This window comes from Rosa chinensis, chromosome 4, assembly GCF_002994745.2.
Source record: "Rosa chinensis cultivar Old Blush chromosome 4, RchiOBHm-V2, whole genome shotgun sequence".
In the NCBI taxonomy this organism is placed as follows: Eukaryota; Viridiplantae; Streptophyta; class Magnoliopsida; order Rosales; family Rosaceae; genus Rosa; species Rosa chinensis.
In genome coordinates, this window is record NC_037091.1 from 67028911 (window position 1) to 67043850 (window position 14940).

At 38.2% G+C, this 14940-nt stretch overlaps 2 protein-coding genes and 1 long non-coding RNA gene across 3 annotated transcripts; all 3 read left to right on the top strand.

The window, feature by feature from the left end:
* Positions 1–2475: 2475 nt before the first annotated feature.
* On the top strand, positions 2476–3381 carry LOC121052669. Its single transcript, XR_005809760.1, has 2 exons — positions 2476–2638; positions 3093–3381. It is a non-coding gene; the product is annotated as an uncharacterized LOC121052669 (long non-coding RNA).
* A 1148-nt stretch (positions 3382–4529) lies between these two features.
* On the top strand, positions 4530–8361 carry LOC112197359 (pyruvate kinase, cytosolic isozyme). The gene is made up of 4 exons (XM_024337989.2): positions 4530–4738; positions 4816–5117; positions 5767–6228; positions 7211–8361. Exons 2-4 carry the CDS (start codon positions 4860–4862, stop codon positions 8021–8023), a joined length of 1533 nt encoding a protein of 510 aa, XP_024193757.1. The 5' UTR covers positions 4530–4738; positions 4816–4859; the 3' UTR covers positions 8024–8361.
* A 1835-nt stretch (positions 8362–10196) lies between these two features.
* On the top strand, positions 10197–14014 carry LOC112197360 (alpha-galactosidase 1). Its single transcript, XM_024337990.2, has 15 exons — positions 10197–10659; positions 11231–11289; positions 11470–11526; positions 11626–11660; positions 11756–11859; positions 11983–12058; positions 12156–12214; positions 12341–12406; positions 12497–12580; positions 12728–12792; positions 12899–12981; positions 13080–13170; positions 13254–13303; positions 13390–13530; positions 13622–14014. Exons 1-15 carry the CDS (start codon positions 10445–10447, stop codon positions 13712–13714), a joined length of 1278 nt encoding a protein of 425 aa, XP_024193758.1. The 5' UTR covers positions 10197–10444; the 3' UTR covers positions 13715–14014.
* Positions 14015–14940: the final 926 nt, after the last annotated feature.

Below are 14940 nucleotides of genomic sequence, written 5' to 3' on the forward strand. Positions count from 1 at the left end.
GTTTTCGGACCCGGCCGGAAAACACAACTCCGGCGACTTCATGGCTTCAACGATTCCTTGGTTGAGCTCAGAATAGCTTCGCTGATCGATCCTTGGTGGTTGTTTGGATCGATTCACGTGAAACTTCGATCAACTCGGATTGGACACTGTTCACGGCTTGTGAGGTAGTTTTCGATCCCTTAAGCTTGTTTTCTGACTTCGATCCAGTTATGAAAGTTCACAAGCATGCTTAGATGAAGCTTTTTGATGTTGGGAGTTTTGTGAAATAATGAGTTTTTGGCCGGCGGCGGTGCACCACCGTCTGTGGTGGCGTTCCGGCGGTGTTCCGGCCATGTAGGGAACTGTTTCTGGTATTATATGTCTTGTACTCGTCGATACGAGCGTTTCGATATATAATATGCAAATTTTGGAGTTCGTATGGAATTGTTATGATTTTTGCAGTTTCATACCGATCGATTTATTCGATCCTTGAGGATTTGAGCATCCGATCGACTTGTGATTTTGACATATCGATCGTATAAGTGTTCCGGAGACATTAGATGGTCTCGGATGTGGTTTCGCCTCATTTGGCGTCACCTTGGGAATTTTGGTTCGATTTAGGGTTTCGAACGTTATCCCTTGTGATTCATTGACTGAATAAGAGCTGTAATTCCATAGGTACGTGACGTAGTAACCCTTGGACAGCTATTTTGTGGATTGGTTGCCTTGTTCTAAATTGAAGACGCAGCGGGAGTTTCGAGGTGAGTAATCTCACAAGGTTCATTTGTGAACGAATTACCTTTATCGTTGTTGGGGAAATCTCACGATAACTGTTATGAGTATGATCGATATGTGTTATGAGCAGGATCGATGTTTGTTATGAGTAGAATCGATATTTGTTATGAACAGGATTGATATTTGTTATGAGCAGGATCAATATTTGTTATGAATATGATCGATATTTGTTATGAGCATGACTACCCTATTGTCTTGGAGTTATTAGGTTAACTACGACTATAGTTGGTATTAGTGGCATTTCTGAATGGATGACTATGTGTGTCTATATATATATTATGGGGTATATATATATACATATATATTCATGTATTAGTGACTTCGTGGTGAATCTTTGTGATGATTGTCATGAAAAGCTTATGTAAGAATATTTGTGTAATGAATCGATGACATCAGGATGGTGAATCTTTGTGATGATTGTCATGTAAAGCTTGTATAGAAATATCTATGTGATGATCGCTATCTATGTGATGACCAGCGAAATCTACGTGATGATCGCTATCTATGTGATGACCAGCGAAATCTATGTGATGATCGCTATCTATGTGATGACCAGCGAAATCTATGTGATGATCGCTATCTATGTGATGACCAGCGAAATCTATGTGATGATCGCTATCTGGGCGATGAGTGGCGATATCTGCGTGAATCTATGTGATGATCCTTGAAATCTAAGTGATGATTAGTAGGATGATGCAAATCTAGGTGATGATCGGTGGAAATCTGTGCGATGATCAGTGTGATGACTGCTCGGTAGCGGAGCTGAATTGTTATTAAGTTAACAAAGATCGAGAGGACTGCTGTGATGGTTGGGGTTACCTACAGACGTCAGAGTGTGGGACTTCGATGACTACCTTGTCTTGAATTGTTTGACTTAGTGTGACCTCCTGAACTAAATTATATGCAGGGGTTACTATGAATTGTTTTGCTTGTTTTGATATGTGATTGCCTTGATTTCTCCTTGATTGTATTGATTGATGGTTTGATTTACATTAAGAGCCATAGCGGTTATGAACTGTACTCTGTAGTGAGGATAGGAAGGTGATTCATTGTTCTTCACCTTTGATGTCATGTTGATGTCAAAAACTCCTAGGGGGGAAATGGGAAATGAGTGTGATGTTGGAATTCGCCGTAGTGCGTTAGGATGGCGTTAAACATTTCTTGAGGAAGTCTTGTTTGACCGAAATTTGTGTAATTGGATGCTAGGATTGAGGTTATGAGCAGAAGGCTTTTGTGAAATTTGTGTAATTGGTTTTGAGTTACTCATACGAGCTTCATAAGCTTACCGGGTTTGTTGTGTGGAACCCGGTGCACTATTCAATGGAATGGTGTAGGGGTTAATCCTGCAGGTCGAGGAGATCGTGGCTGAAGCTGAGGTGATGCCTGTGCAGCTTTATGGTAGGAAGCTATCTTTGTGACTTTACCGTTGATAAGGACTTCCGTTGTATAGTTACTCTGAGCTGCATTTACGTTTTATTTTGTTGTTGACAATTTAATTCGTAAGCATTGTAATATATAACTCTATGGAGCGAGTTTATATTAACTTTGAAGGTTCAGGGCATCAATATCTGTGTAAGTTAAAGGGAAAAAGATTCCAGGTATTTTGTATTGATGACTGGACGTTCACGCATATATAATTATGGGGTTATATATATCGATTTTCATGTGTGTAAAATCAGGGGCGTGACATATTTACTTTGATAATCATGCAGCTATGGTAGACATGATAATCATTACTGATGGCAATTGTATTCATGGCCTAGGTGGCTAGGTGACCTTGGAGCTCTTCGAACTGGAATACCCATAGGAAAATGTGATATATATGTTGCTGCAGCTGAAATTAATTCACTCTCTGTGCTGCAAGGTTAGGATTTGCTCTTAATGATATGGCATGGCATGCATGATTTATCGATGAACAAATTTATATCCTTAGTGTAAAATCTGAAAAGTAAATTTGTAAACTGTGCTAGGAATTTAGATCCAGGGAAAGATTATTGTGTTTATTATAATAAGTTGGTTAGTTGGTGGAAGGAATGGTGTGAAAAGCATAGATTGTATCACTTTTTCTTTGGGTCTCCCGAGTTGGGGTTGAGTTTGAGCAGAATAATCTGAGAAGGGTGTGTGATAATGGAATTGGTTGCTTAGAGATGAACAATACAATTGAAAGGGTATTGGACCTGCAAGTAAAGGCTTTGACCTAAATACTTCCGGGACAAAACCTGCTTGTTGCCATCCCCTGCTTTTATTTTTCATCATTATCCTTCATTTTCCTGTGTTTTATATTGAATGTCTCTTGGTTTCTTTTCCTACTGGCCTAGGTGACCTTGGAGTTCTTGGAACTGGAATACCAATAGGAAAACTTGATATGTATGTTGTTGCAGCTGGTATTAATTCAGAGTCACTGGGAGATCAAGCGGAATACCAAGCAACGCACCAAGTTATATTATCTTTCATGATGTAAAACTTAGCTAGGAAACTTGAAAATTAAAATGTATGAATGTGACAACAATGTTACTTAAATTCAGTATTTGATAAATTGATGTATCACAAGGCTTTTGGTACAAATATTGATCATGGTTTGCATTCAATTTGATTTCCAATTGATTATTATTGTGCATTAGGTAAAATGAACTAAAAAACTAGAATTCGGTTATCTAATATTAATTCACCATGATTTATAAAAATTAAAAGTTCCATAATAAAGATTGAAATGATAACGAAAGCATTTGAATAATATTGTATTACCAAACAATTAAGGCAAAATAATATTTCATGTCCAATTTGGTCATTTCACAAATAAAAAGCACAAGCCAGTTTGAGTTTACCAAACACTGCTTTTGCCACTGCCAGCACTTATAAAAAGCCAGTTTACCAAACACTAAGCTAATTTGCTTTTCAGCTACTTATTCTCAGAAATAAGCAGAAGCCAGCTTTTCTGCGAAGCACAGCCATACCAAACATAGCCTTAGTAGTTTCCTTGGGTATTCTCACTCTGCCCAGGGTGATCCTAGGGTTTCATGATAAATTAGGGTTAGTGCTTGAGTTGTTTCGGTTCTGGCCTTAGTAGTATCAAGTTACTAGTTATTTGGAGCTTAATCCCTTGGTGATTTTACAGTGATATTACGTTAGATAGCTCTAGGGTTCTTTAGACATTGCTTAATTTTGTCTAGCTCTTATAGGATGAGTCACTGTGTAACATTATCTACCATTTCACCCCATTCACTTAAAAAAAAAAAAAAACATAAAATATGAGCTAGAAAAACCTGTCTCTTCCAAAACTAAATATTTTATTCAATTATTTGACATTTACTGGGTTACGATGGGTAAAAAATTTGATTTTATTGATTCTGTTTTCTGGCCTGAAAATTTATATTTATTGACATGACAAATTTTAGGATGTATGCTGATAATATTCTGTTTTGAACATGCTGTTTTTCACTTATTTGGCTTTTGGGAATATGCCGAATAGAAGTCATGATCACCTGGTCACCTACTGACTAAATATTATTTGGTCAGTCACCGTTCGATTGACATCGGACGGTTGACAGCTAAGTGATGAAATCTGAGATGAGAGCTGTCAACCGTCTGATCTCAATCGAACGGTGACTGACCAAATATCATTTGGTCAGTCGGTGACCATGTGAACGGGGCCGTTTGGTAAAAATGGTTCCTGGCTGGCTACAATGAGTCTTATCAGCGTCCGGTCCACTGGTTTCAAAGTTGCCCACGGGTTACTTATTACACATTCACTCTCATTGTGCTTTTTGTTGTCAGCACCGAGAGAGAGAGACTGAGAGAGAGACAGCACTACAAAAATTCAATCTCTCATATTTCAGACATTGCGACTCTCACTGACTACTGTACGCACTTCTCTCTCTCTGTGGTAGGTAAGCCAAGGGAAGGTGTGGTGACTGGTGAGCAAAGCACGAGCTCGAAGCTGGCTTGTACTTAAACCTTGGCGGCGGTGAGTAGTCCTGAGCTCATCTCTCTCTCTCTCTCTCTCTCGATTGTAAATTGATGGATCTGAGTTTGTGGTTACAGAATTGAATCGAAATTAAGTACATCTAGCTTGAAGATCTCGATATATGGCGAACATAGACATAGAGGGAATACTGAAGGAGCTGCCCAACGATGGGCGTATCCCGAAGACGAAGATCGTGTGTACTTTGGGTCCTTCATCTCGGTCGGTGGAGATGTTGGAGAAGCTGCTGAGGGCTGGCATGAATGTTGCTCGCTTTAACTTCTCCCATGGCACTCATGACTACCACCAGGAGACCCTCAACAATCTCCGCACTGCCATGCACAACACTCAGATCCTCTGCGCCGTCATGCTCGATACCAAGGTCTCTCTCTCTCTCTCTCCCTGTTCTTAATTAGTTTCTTTCTTTCTATTTTATAAATAAAATACCCACCATTACCAACCATTCTTCATCAGCAAACATACTCTGCTTCCCATTTTTGTCACATATCATATACACCGTGTTTTCTTTTGGCTGCCTCATCATTTTGCATAATATCATTTTCCTGCATGCCTACCCTCACACTCTTTGATCTATACAGGAACATCGACATGTATATGATCGATATTGAGTCATTGACTTGTGCGTTATCTTTTCATACCGGCTATCATATTTTCCAACAGAAATACAAACTGAGCAACTTATCATTGAGTTTAAGATTTCTAATTGCTCTTGTTTTTGGGCTGTATGTATCCTTGTTTTGGCATAGATAATGTATAGATTCGTTTGATTGCACCACTTTCTTTGCTGTCACTTAAACCTTTTGGTGGAATGTGGTAAACCAACAAACTTTATCAATATATGATGATGGTCCTAGAAGCTAAGGCTTTTTTTTCCCCCTCTCCCTTTCTCTGTGTGTTTTATGTCATGAACAAGTTGTTTTTATAAGGCCCTGCCTTTGTGCAACCTTAAAAGTTCAAAATAGAGGATTTTATTCATTCTACCATCGAATTCCCATCATCTTTTTCTGTAGGGACCTGAGATTCGGACTGGATTCCTCAAGGATGGGAAGCCTATTCAACTTAAAGAAGGCCAGGAAATCACCATTACTACTGACTATACCATCAAGGGTGATCCAGAGACCATCTCCATGAGCTACAAGAAGCTGGCCGTGGACTTGAAGCCTGGAAACACCATTTTATGTGCGGACGGCACCATTACCCTTAATGTGTTGTCTTGTGATCCAGCGGCTGGTATTGTGAGGTGCCGTTGTGGGAACACTGCATTGCTGGGTGAGAGGAAAAATGTCAATCTTCCTGGTGTTGTGGTGGATCTTCCCACACTGACAGAGAAGGACAAGGAAGATATTCTGGGATGGGGTGTTCCCAACAACATTGATATGATTGCTCTTTCATTTGTACGCAAGGGATCAGATCTTGTTAATGTCCGTAAAGTTCTTGGACCCCATGCCAAGAACATACAGTTGATGTCAAAGGTATGTTATTTCCCTTTCAATTTTTAGTATTTGCAAGAACAGAAGCATTGAGAGATCAATAGTTTGACCTCTTGCGTACATCCATTGAACAAGAAGATAAAAAATTGAAGAATGATTTGGTTCTTCCACAAACTAAAAATAATCTCTCTTCTCTGAATTGAGAATCCAAAAAGTACCCAGTCTCACGTCACCTTTGCTGCTCCATTTTTTTCTTCCTTTCTATCTCATCATTCTGTTTCATTTTATTTGTTATGGTCCCAAAAGGAGGCTCAAGCTCATAGTTGCACCAATTCAAAGTTATGATTAAAACCAATTTGTTTTTAGGGGATAGTTGGATGGGCATTACTTTAGCAATACATTAATTTCGATAGTGGTAGACTACCTCCCCACAGTGGTGGATTTAACTCTGTGCTGTTGTAGTTTAGCTCCTTGCCTGTATGGATTTCTCTACCATATGGAGTTATGTATCATTGCAAATAGCTGGTCTAATATTGGTACTGACCTACTGTGATTAATGTAATACATGTAGTGATCAGGACCTCATGTTATGGGTTACATGTAGCTTCATTTTGTTACAAGCGTATGCATTATAATTATTAATCAGTCAAGCCTGATGTTTTTCTTTTTAGCACCCAAGCACTGAACATATTACAAGACTAGAAATTTGTTAGTGTAGAAGTGAAGTTTTGATTTAAGAGCATCAAACACTTTAGAAGTGCTCATGTGACATATCTAATTGGTTTGCTTAGTTTCTGATGCTGTGTGTTATGGATATGCATTTTGTCTATGCACATGTGTGTTCCCTTTATGGATGGAGCCATGTGCTTTGCATGTGTGCGCCAGTACGTTTATGTTAATGCATGGCAATGTTTATGCAATATCTTTAATAGAGATCAAGATTTTGCTTTTGTCTAGACCTGGGTTGTTTTCAGTGGTTAACTAGTGAATTTGGGTTCACTTTTTGTTTTTTTTTTCTCTGAAGGTTGAGAACCAGGAGGGAGTTATCAACTTTGATGAGATACTGCGTGAGACCGACTCATTCATGGTTGCACGAGGCGATCTTGGTATGGAAATCCCAGTTGAGAAAATTTTTCTGGCACAAAAAATGATGATATATAAGTGTAATCTTGTGGGCAAGCCTGTTGTCACTGCCACACAGATGCTTGAATCCATGATCAAGTCTCCACGGCCAACGCGTGCTGAAGCCACAGATGTAGCTAATGCTGTCCTTGATGGCACTGATTGTGTCATGCTTAGTGGTGAGAGTGCAGCTGGGTCCTATCCAGAACTCGCTGTGAAGATCATGGCTCGAATATGTATTGAGGCAGAATCGTCCCTTGACTATGGGGCTATATTTAAGGAGATGATAAAGTCTACACCGCTTCCAATGAGCCCATTGGAGAGTCTTGCATCCTCTGCTGTCCGAACAGCCAACAAGGCCAGAGCCAAACTCATTGTTGTGTTGACTCGTGGTGGGAGCACCGCAAAATTGGTAGCCAAGTACAGGCCAGCTGTTCCTATCCTATCTGTAGTTGTTCCAGTTTTGACCACGGACTCGTTTGATTGGGACTGCAGTGATGAGACTCCAGCAAGACATAGCCTGATCTACAGGGGTTTGATTCCTCTATTGGCTGAAGGATCTGCAAAGGCCACCGATTCCGAATCCACTGAGGTGATCCTGGATGCTGCTCTAAAGTCGGCAACAAAGAGGAGACTGTGCAAGCCTGGTGATGCTGTGGTGGCACTTCATCGTATTGGAGTTGCCTCGGTCATTAAGATTTGCGTAGTGAAGTAACGTTGAGGATGCCCGCATTGCGTCCTAGGGGAAGACTTTGCTTTCGGGTTTCTTTTATACTGCTATGGTGTTTTAGCTGTCAAAGCACTGAACAATCTAGTATCTTCATTTCCTTATGTGAGGGGCTATGGGGACATCTAGTTCCTGTGTTGAGTTAATGCTGTGTACTTTATCAGCTAACTTTTATTAATCGTGATTGATTTTCCCCTACCCCGGGATCCTGGAATAGGAATAAGATTCAGGAAACCCTACCAGTATCGATCAATCGTGGTCATAGTAATGGTTGATTGATCAGGCATTGCTGAAATGAAATATGGTTCTTCGATACCTACTGGCTACTGCTTGTCTTAAATGTCTCCGCAGGAAGTTAATTCCCAAACATTAGAGTAGACATGCCACTGCCCATTGGTATTATACAATTAGTCAGCTTTTGGCTCAAGCGCGGTGGGATCCGATTGGATGAGATTAATGGCAATGAGAAGATTAATGGCAATGAGAGAATAGCGAGCATGCACGAGTGGTGATAGCAGTAGCAGATCACCTGGCCAGAAAGTGGAGGAAGAATCAAATTGCCTGGGCCAGAATGGTTTCAGAACACTGGAGTATGGACCAAAAACAAGGCAAACTTGGGAGTATGCACGTGTCACGCATAAAGCATGCGCCTTTCAGCTACTACATTTCCTTTGTCGTTTACTCTATGGCCTCGTCTGGTTCACAGAAGGAAAATCGATTCTCTTGTCTTTCCCGTGGGGAAGGGAAACTAAAGTTGCTGTCAGATTTCATTTCCTGTGTTTGGTAAAGCAGGGAAAGCATCCAGGAAAGATCATTTGATTTCCTTTTCGATGTTTGGTTGGTGCAGGAAAGGAAAGTAAAAATATATCAATGTTTCAATAATACCCTTCTATTTTAAAATAAAAACAACCTGAAATGAATTTTCAACACTACCAAGGGTACTCAAGTAATTAATGCTAGGGTATTATTGTTCAAAATTATTGCAATTAATGCTGGGAAATGGGATCGGAAACTCAATCCCATGAAGTTTGAGTGGAATGAGTTTACCCTTAACTTTCCCCTCAGGAAAACATTTCCGGACTTTGTGGTTACCAAACAAAGGAAATGAAAGTTATTCCTTTCCCAAGTCCTCAAATCCGCGAAACAAACGAGGTCTATAGTATTTTCTTAAGAGTGTGTTTGTATGAGGGAAAAAGTGATGGAATTTAATTGAAAGTAAGAATTTCATAATTCTTACAAGTTAATTCCCTCGTTTGGCATTTGGACCTCTCAACTTATTAAATCTCTAACTTGCTTTTTCAAAAACCTAATATACTAACTACACGGTCTACACCTCTCTAATCTCCCTAAAATGCCCTTAACCTGAATAAAAACTAAAATTCTCCCGCAAGCAAGTTTTCATTCCACTCATCCTTTTACCCAAGGAAGCGGATTAGAATTGCCTTGTAGTAGCTTGTTTTCTTCCTTCGTGTTTAAATGGCCTAGTACATAAACAATCTAGAGCTTCAAAGTTATTAAAAATGCCAATCTTTTTTTTTTTTTTTGACTTTGTCAAGGGGAATTCAAAGGGTTCCTAGGCCCAAGATAAATCCCTTCGACGCGTGTGAAATGCTCCCACAGTGTCTGGCCACTTTGACAGCTTCGGGGTTCGAACCTAGGTTGGGAAGTACACCCAATTAGGCAAGAACCACTACGCCACTTGCAGTGGTTTAAAAATGTCAATCTTGCTTATTGATAAGCTATTAACATATTGATATCAAAACAAACGAATGAATTTATTATTTAAATTCATTATTTAAATTCCCCACTTCAATTTTCACAAAAATAGGTGTCATTTATGAATTCCTCTGCAATATTCAATTTTCGTTTCCAAAACAATATTTTTTTCTATTTTATTTTTTTATTTGTTTTAAACTTTCTTAATTTATTATACATTTCAAATACTAAATAGATACAACCAAATAATAGAAATTACAATTAATGGAATTATAGATTGATGGAGTATGAAATTATAAATTTATTACACATTTATAAATTTATACGAATTTCATAATTTTCTCATCTAAACGCACCGTAAGAGTCCTGATATGGTATATACTTATATTCGTATCCTTATCTTCTTCTATTTCTTCTTTTCCGGTTACAGATTTCCAGTAGGAAATCGTTATCTTTTAAAATTCAAATATTTCGATCATATATATATGAATTTGGGAGGCATCAACGCCACGTTATCAAATTACATCGAGAGTGAAGAAGACTTGACTATAAACTCCTATAAGTAAGCGACTCCTTTTTCTCTATCTCAATTATACTACTGAAGTTCCACGGGGCACGGAGTACTGCGCTCTTGGTAAAGAGATACATACTCCAGTGATAAAGAAGAACTGCTGCACTAACAGAGAATTACAAATGGTGAATATGAGGGGGAAAAGTGGCGGTGATGCTGCAGTAACAACGAGGATGATTGTAATGACGGTGATGATTGTATGCTCATTCATATCACCACAACCGATGTTAATGGGTGTTTGCGCTTCACCGATAACAAGAATGATGGTGGCAGACACCAAAGAGCAACAGAGACGAAATCTGCTTGCTAATGGGCTTGGAGTGACTCCTCCCATGGGGTAAAACATCTCTGCATTCTCTCTCTTGTTTTAGTGCTCACAGCTTCCATGCGATATAAATTCTTGGATTCTTTAGTAGTCAGATTAGAATATCAGAACCATAACTTAGTAAATTGGGATATTGCCGTTCTCTAGAAAAATAGCAAGGAAAAAAAAAAAAAAATCTGTTTCGTTCCTTTAAGAATTGTTTTTATGGAAGTTTTTGCATTGTTTCTGGTTAATGTCAATCCTTGAATCTCGAATTCCTATGGCGGTATAAGAAGAATAAGAATATTTTTTAATTTTTTTTTATCACCTTCTAATTATGTATGTTTTGATCTCCTTTTGCTGTCATCTCTTTCTAGTAAGACCAATATCTCATGTCTATAATCCCTGGTTTAACTTTTACCGTGGAATACTTGGAGTTTTGGATATAACATGAAAACCGTTTATTTTGTGCTAAATTCTTAAGTTTCGATATCCTACCCATCGTTAATATGTGGAACTTCAACTATCTTTTTCCTAACCTTTTCAATTCGTTCGAAAGGACTTGTCACTTGTGGTATTAATCAGTTCTCTTCTCTTTGCTTAGGTGGAATAGTTGGAATCACTTCAACTGCAAAATTGATGAGAAAATCATCAAAGCAACTGGTAATTTGACCTTATGCTCAGTCCAAGTTTCACATACTAAAGTCAGTACCCCAAAGGGTTGGCAGTTAGTCAGAAACCCTAAACCCTAGTCAGAAATGCGTCTATCAAGATGTGTTGGACTGACTTGTTGGTTATGTACATCAGGGGTTAATAACAGTTCTTGTTTTTCTGGTTTGACAGCTGATGCTCTGATTTCCACTGGTCTCTCTAAACTTGGATATACCTATGTTAACATAGGTAAATTGTCAGTCTTTTTGCTATCTTTTTATATTTTATAATCATTTATTCAGTACTCACAAGTGAATGATGGAATACTTGATTTCTTGCTATCTATAGATGATTGTTGGGCAGAAGTAGCTCGTGATGACAAGGTATTTGTTTCTCCTTTTCATTTCAACCACTTCACCACTATAAAAATGATTTAAAAGCATAGAAGAGATTTCTAAACATAAGATTTCCTATTCAGGGTAATCTAGTGCCCAAGAAATCCACATTTCCATCTGGCATCAAAGCTCTTGCGGATTATGTGCACAGCAAGGGACTAAAGCTAGGAATCTACTCAGATGCAGGGTATCATGACTCTTACTCACTCATACAAATATATGCAGCACAATTGTGGTGGAATGATGATAGATAGCTATATTTGTTTCAAACTTACAACTGGACAAATAATCATGCACTTGTACTTCGCAGGTACTTTACTTGCAGCAAAACCATGCCTGGTTCACTTGGTCACGAGGAACAAGATGCCAAAATTTTTGCTGCATGGGTATGATATATTCTAATCCCTTCAATCACAGGGAGATAATATCTGTTAATGATGATATTTTATTATGGAATATCAAAATGCTTCCTTTCTTTTGCAGGGTATTGATTATTTGAAGTATGACAACTGTAATACTGATGGCTCCAAACCAACTGTTAGGTAAATATAGTATATGTACCGTGATATGGTACTACCGCTGCAAATTGATTGCTATCCTCGCCTGCACTTTTGTTTCCCGCTTAGTATCCATATACCTTCTGTGAATATTTCTATATCTTCTTGTAGATATCCTGTCATGACTCGAGCACTGATGAAAGCAGACCGTCCCATATTCTTTTCTCTGTGTGAATGGTAATGTTGAAACAGCCATATAGTTTTATTTTGCTTGTGATACTATTCTTTTTGTTATTCACTTGACTTTATTCCCTGTCTCGTTTTTAGGGGAGATTTGCATCCTGCTTTATGGGGTGCTAAAGTCGGAAACAGCTGGAGAACTACTAATGACATTTCTGATACATGGGAAAGGTGGAAACTGTGTTCTTCAATTAGCTCTCAAAATTAGTATTTTATCCATCATTTTCTTTCTGACTTTGTGTGTGTATGTGTGTTTATTTATCACGGAATGCTATCAATGGATCTCACTGATTACTCTTCTTGCATATTCCTTGGCAGTATGGTCTCCAGAGCAGACATGAATGAAGTTTATGCTGAATATGCTAGACCTGGTGGTTGGAATGGTCAGAGTCCCCTAGTGCAATGAAACCATGTAACACTGTCTTTAATTAGCCTCATTCTGTATGTTTATCTAAGAAAGCTAAAGAGTTTTTTTTTTAATGTGAACAGATCCTGACATGCTTGAGGTGGGAAATGGAGGAATGACAAAGGATGAATATGTAGTCCATTTTAGCATATGGGCCATATCTAAGGTTTTCGTTCTGCTTGATGATATTTGCTTGGTTGTGTGGAATATGAATTTTGGGTTATCTGTAAACGATTACAAATAGTTAATACTGTACTGCTGCAGGCTCCCCTTCTTATTGGTTGTGATGTGAGGAATATGACAAAAGAGACTATGGAGATCATCGCAAATAAAGAGGTCATCTCTGTCAACCAAGGTAGTTACGACCTTTGGCTGAAAAAGAAAAACAATTTGTTTCAGTTATAGAACTCTGAATTTTGTGTTGATTAACTGTAACAGATCCACTTGGTGTCCAAGCTAAAAAGGTTAGAATGGAAGGAGATCTTGAGGTAAGATTGAAAATGGCTGCGACCCTGCTGTTGTGCTTTAGTAAAAATTCTGCGACCCTTTTTACTAACCTCCCATTTTCCGACAGGTTTGGGCTGGGCCCCTTTCAGGCTACAGAGTTGCCTTACTCCTTGTCAACCGAGGCCCGTGGCGAACATCCATTACAGCCCACTGGGAAGACATTGGTATCCCCCCAAACAGTGTAGTTGAAGCAAGAGATCTTTGGGAGGTAAGATTACATGTTTGATATCATATGGTGGGCAGCTCTGGTAGTGCAATATCTTCTGTTACTAATGTCTGTCCCGACTAATGAAATGCAGCACAAGACACTGAAGAAACGATTTGTTGGAAACTTGACAGCCACCATGGACTCCCATGCATGCAAACTGTATGTGCTGAAGCCAATCTCTTAGCCTTGCACCGTTGCACGAGTGTTGTACTGTTTCGCAATTGGCATGTCATTAATTCTTGACTTGCAATACTAATGCGAATGGTTATTCAAAATAATAATGACAATGTGGATTTTTTTTTTTTAACAAGAGAAGAAAATTGCATAACACAATGTGGATGAGCCGAATAATCGGTCTATTTTTACATTTTTTGGTAGATAGATGTGAAGGAATGTGTAAATCTTGTACAACTGTTATCGGATATTTCTCTACTATTGGTCTACCTCCATTCTAGTTAAATTGGCATGCCCCTCTGTTGCTTAACGAGAGAAAGTTTTGGTATTTGTTGCTGTTGCACCACCTTCACGCTAGGCTTTTAGGTCTTAGCTTTATCGTTCATGTATGACTCCATTTCCAAATACGTCACCATGTTAATAGATGGAAATTTTGGTTTCAGTGTGTTGAATTTGAGTTTAACCATTTTTACAACTTTCGTCGGCTTCATCATTTTTGACATGAGAAAAACGAAATGTACTTCTCAAGAGTCAAGAGTAAGTAGATTGTTATCATCTAATGGTAAAAAGTTTAAATACGAAATTGAGAAAGTTAAAATGAGAAATGTTTTTACCACTCTTAATCTCTTATCACACTCTGAGTGACTTCTATCTAATTCTCTTATGCATGTCAAAATAAGAAATTGACCAATGGGTGCGTCTATTGTCACCTTACCATTTTCTTAGTTCACCCTATAAATATTTGAATTATTGAAAGACTATATTACCCAAGTGTAAAATGACTATTAAGTACATTAATTTTCTAAAATCTAAATTTGTAAGGAAAAATAAATAAATAACCAATGAATTAAATAGAAATATTACTTAATTTCTCATTAGATAACATTAATCTTCATCTTCGCCACCCAAATTTGCATTTATTACTATTTTTTTGTCTTTTTGTTACCTCTTCATCTTGAATTCATTATTTAATTCACAAAATCATTAGTATCAACTACATCAAAATCTTTATAATATCTTTTGTAAACACTAAAAGTAAAAATCTCAATAACTTCTTCATTGCTCATAGTTGTTAACTAACTAATATTTTGACATAGATTGAAACAGGGCCCTTCTAGTGAGGGGTCCCTTTATTTGGTCTTTTCTAGGGATAGAGCATTAGACCAACTTTTCAATCATATTTTCACATCTCAGCCGTTCAGTTTTTACATCCTAATGTATAGATCACTTATGTAA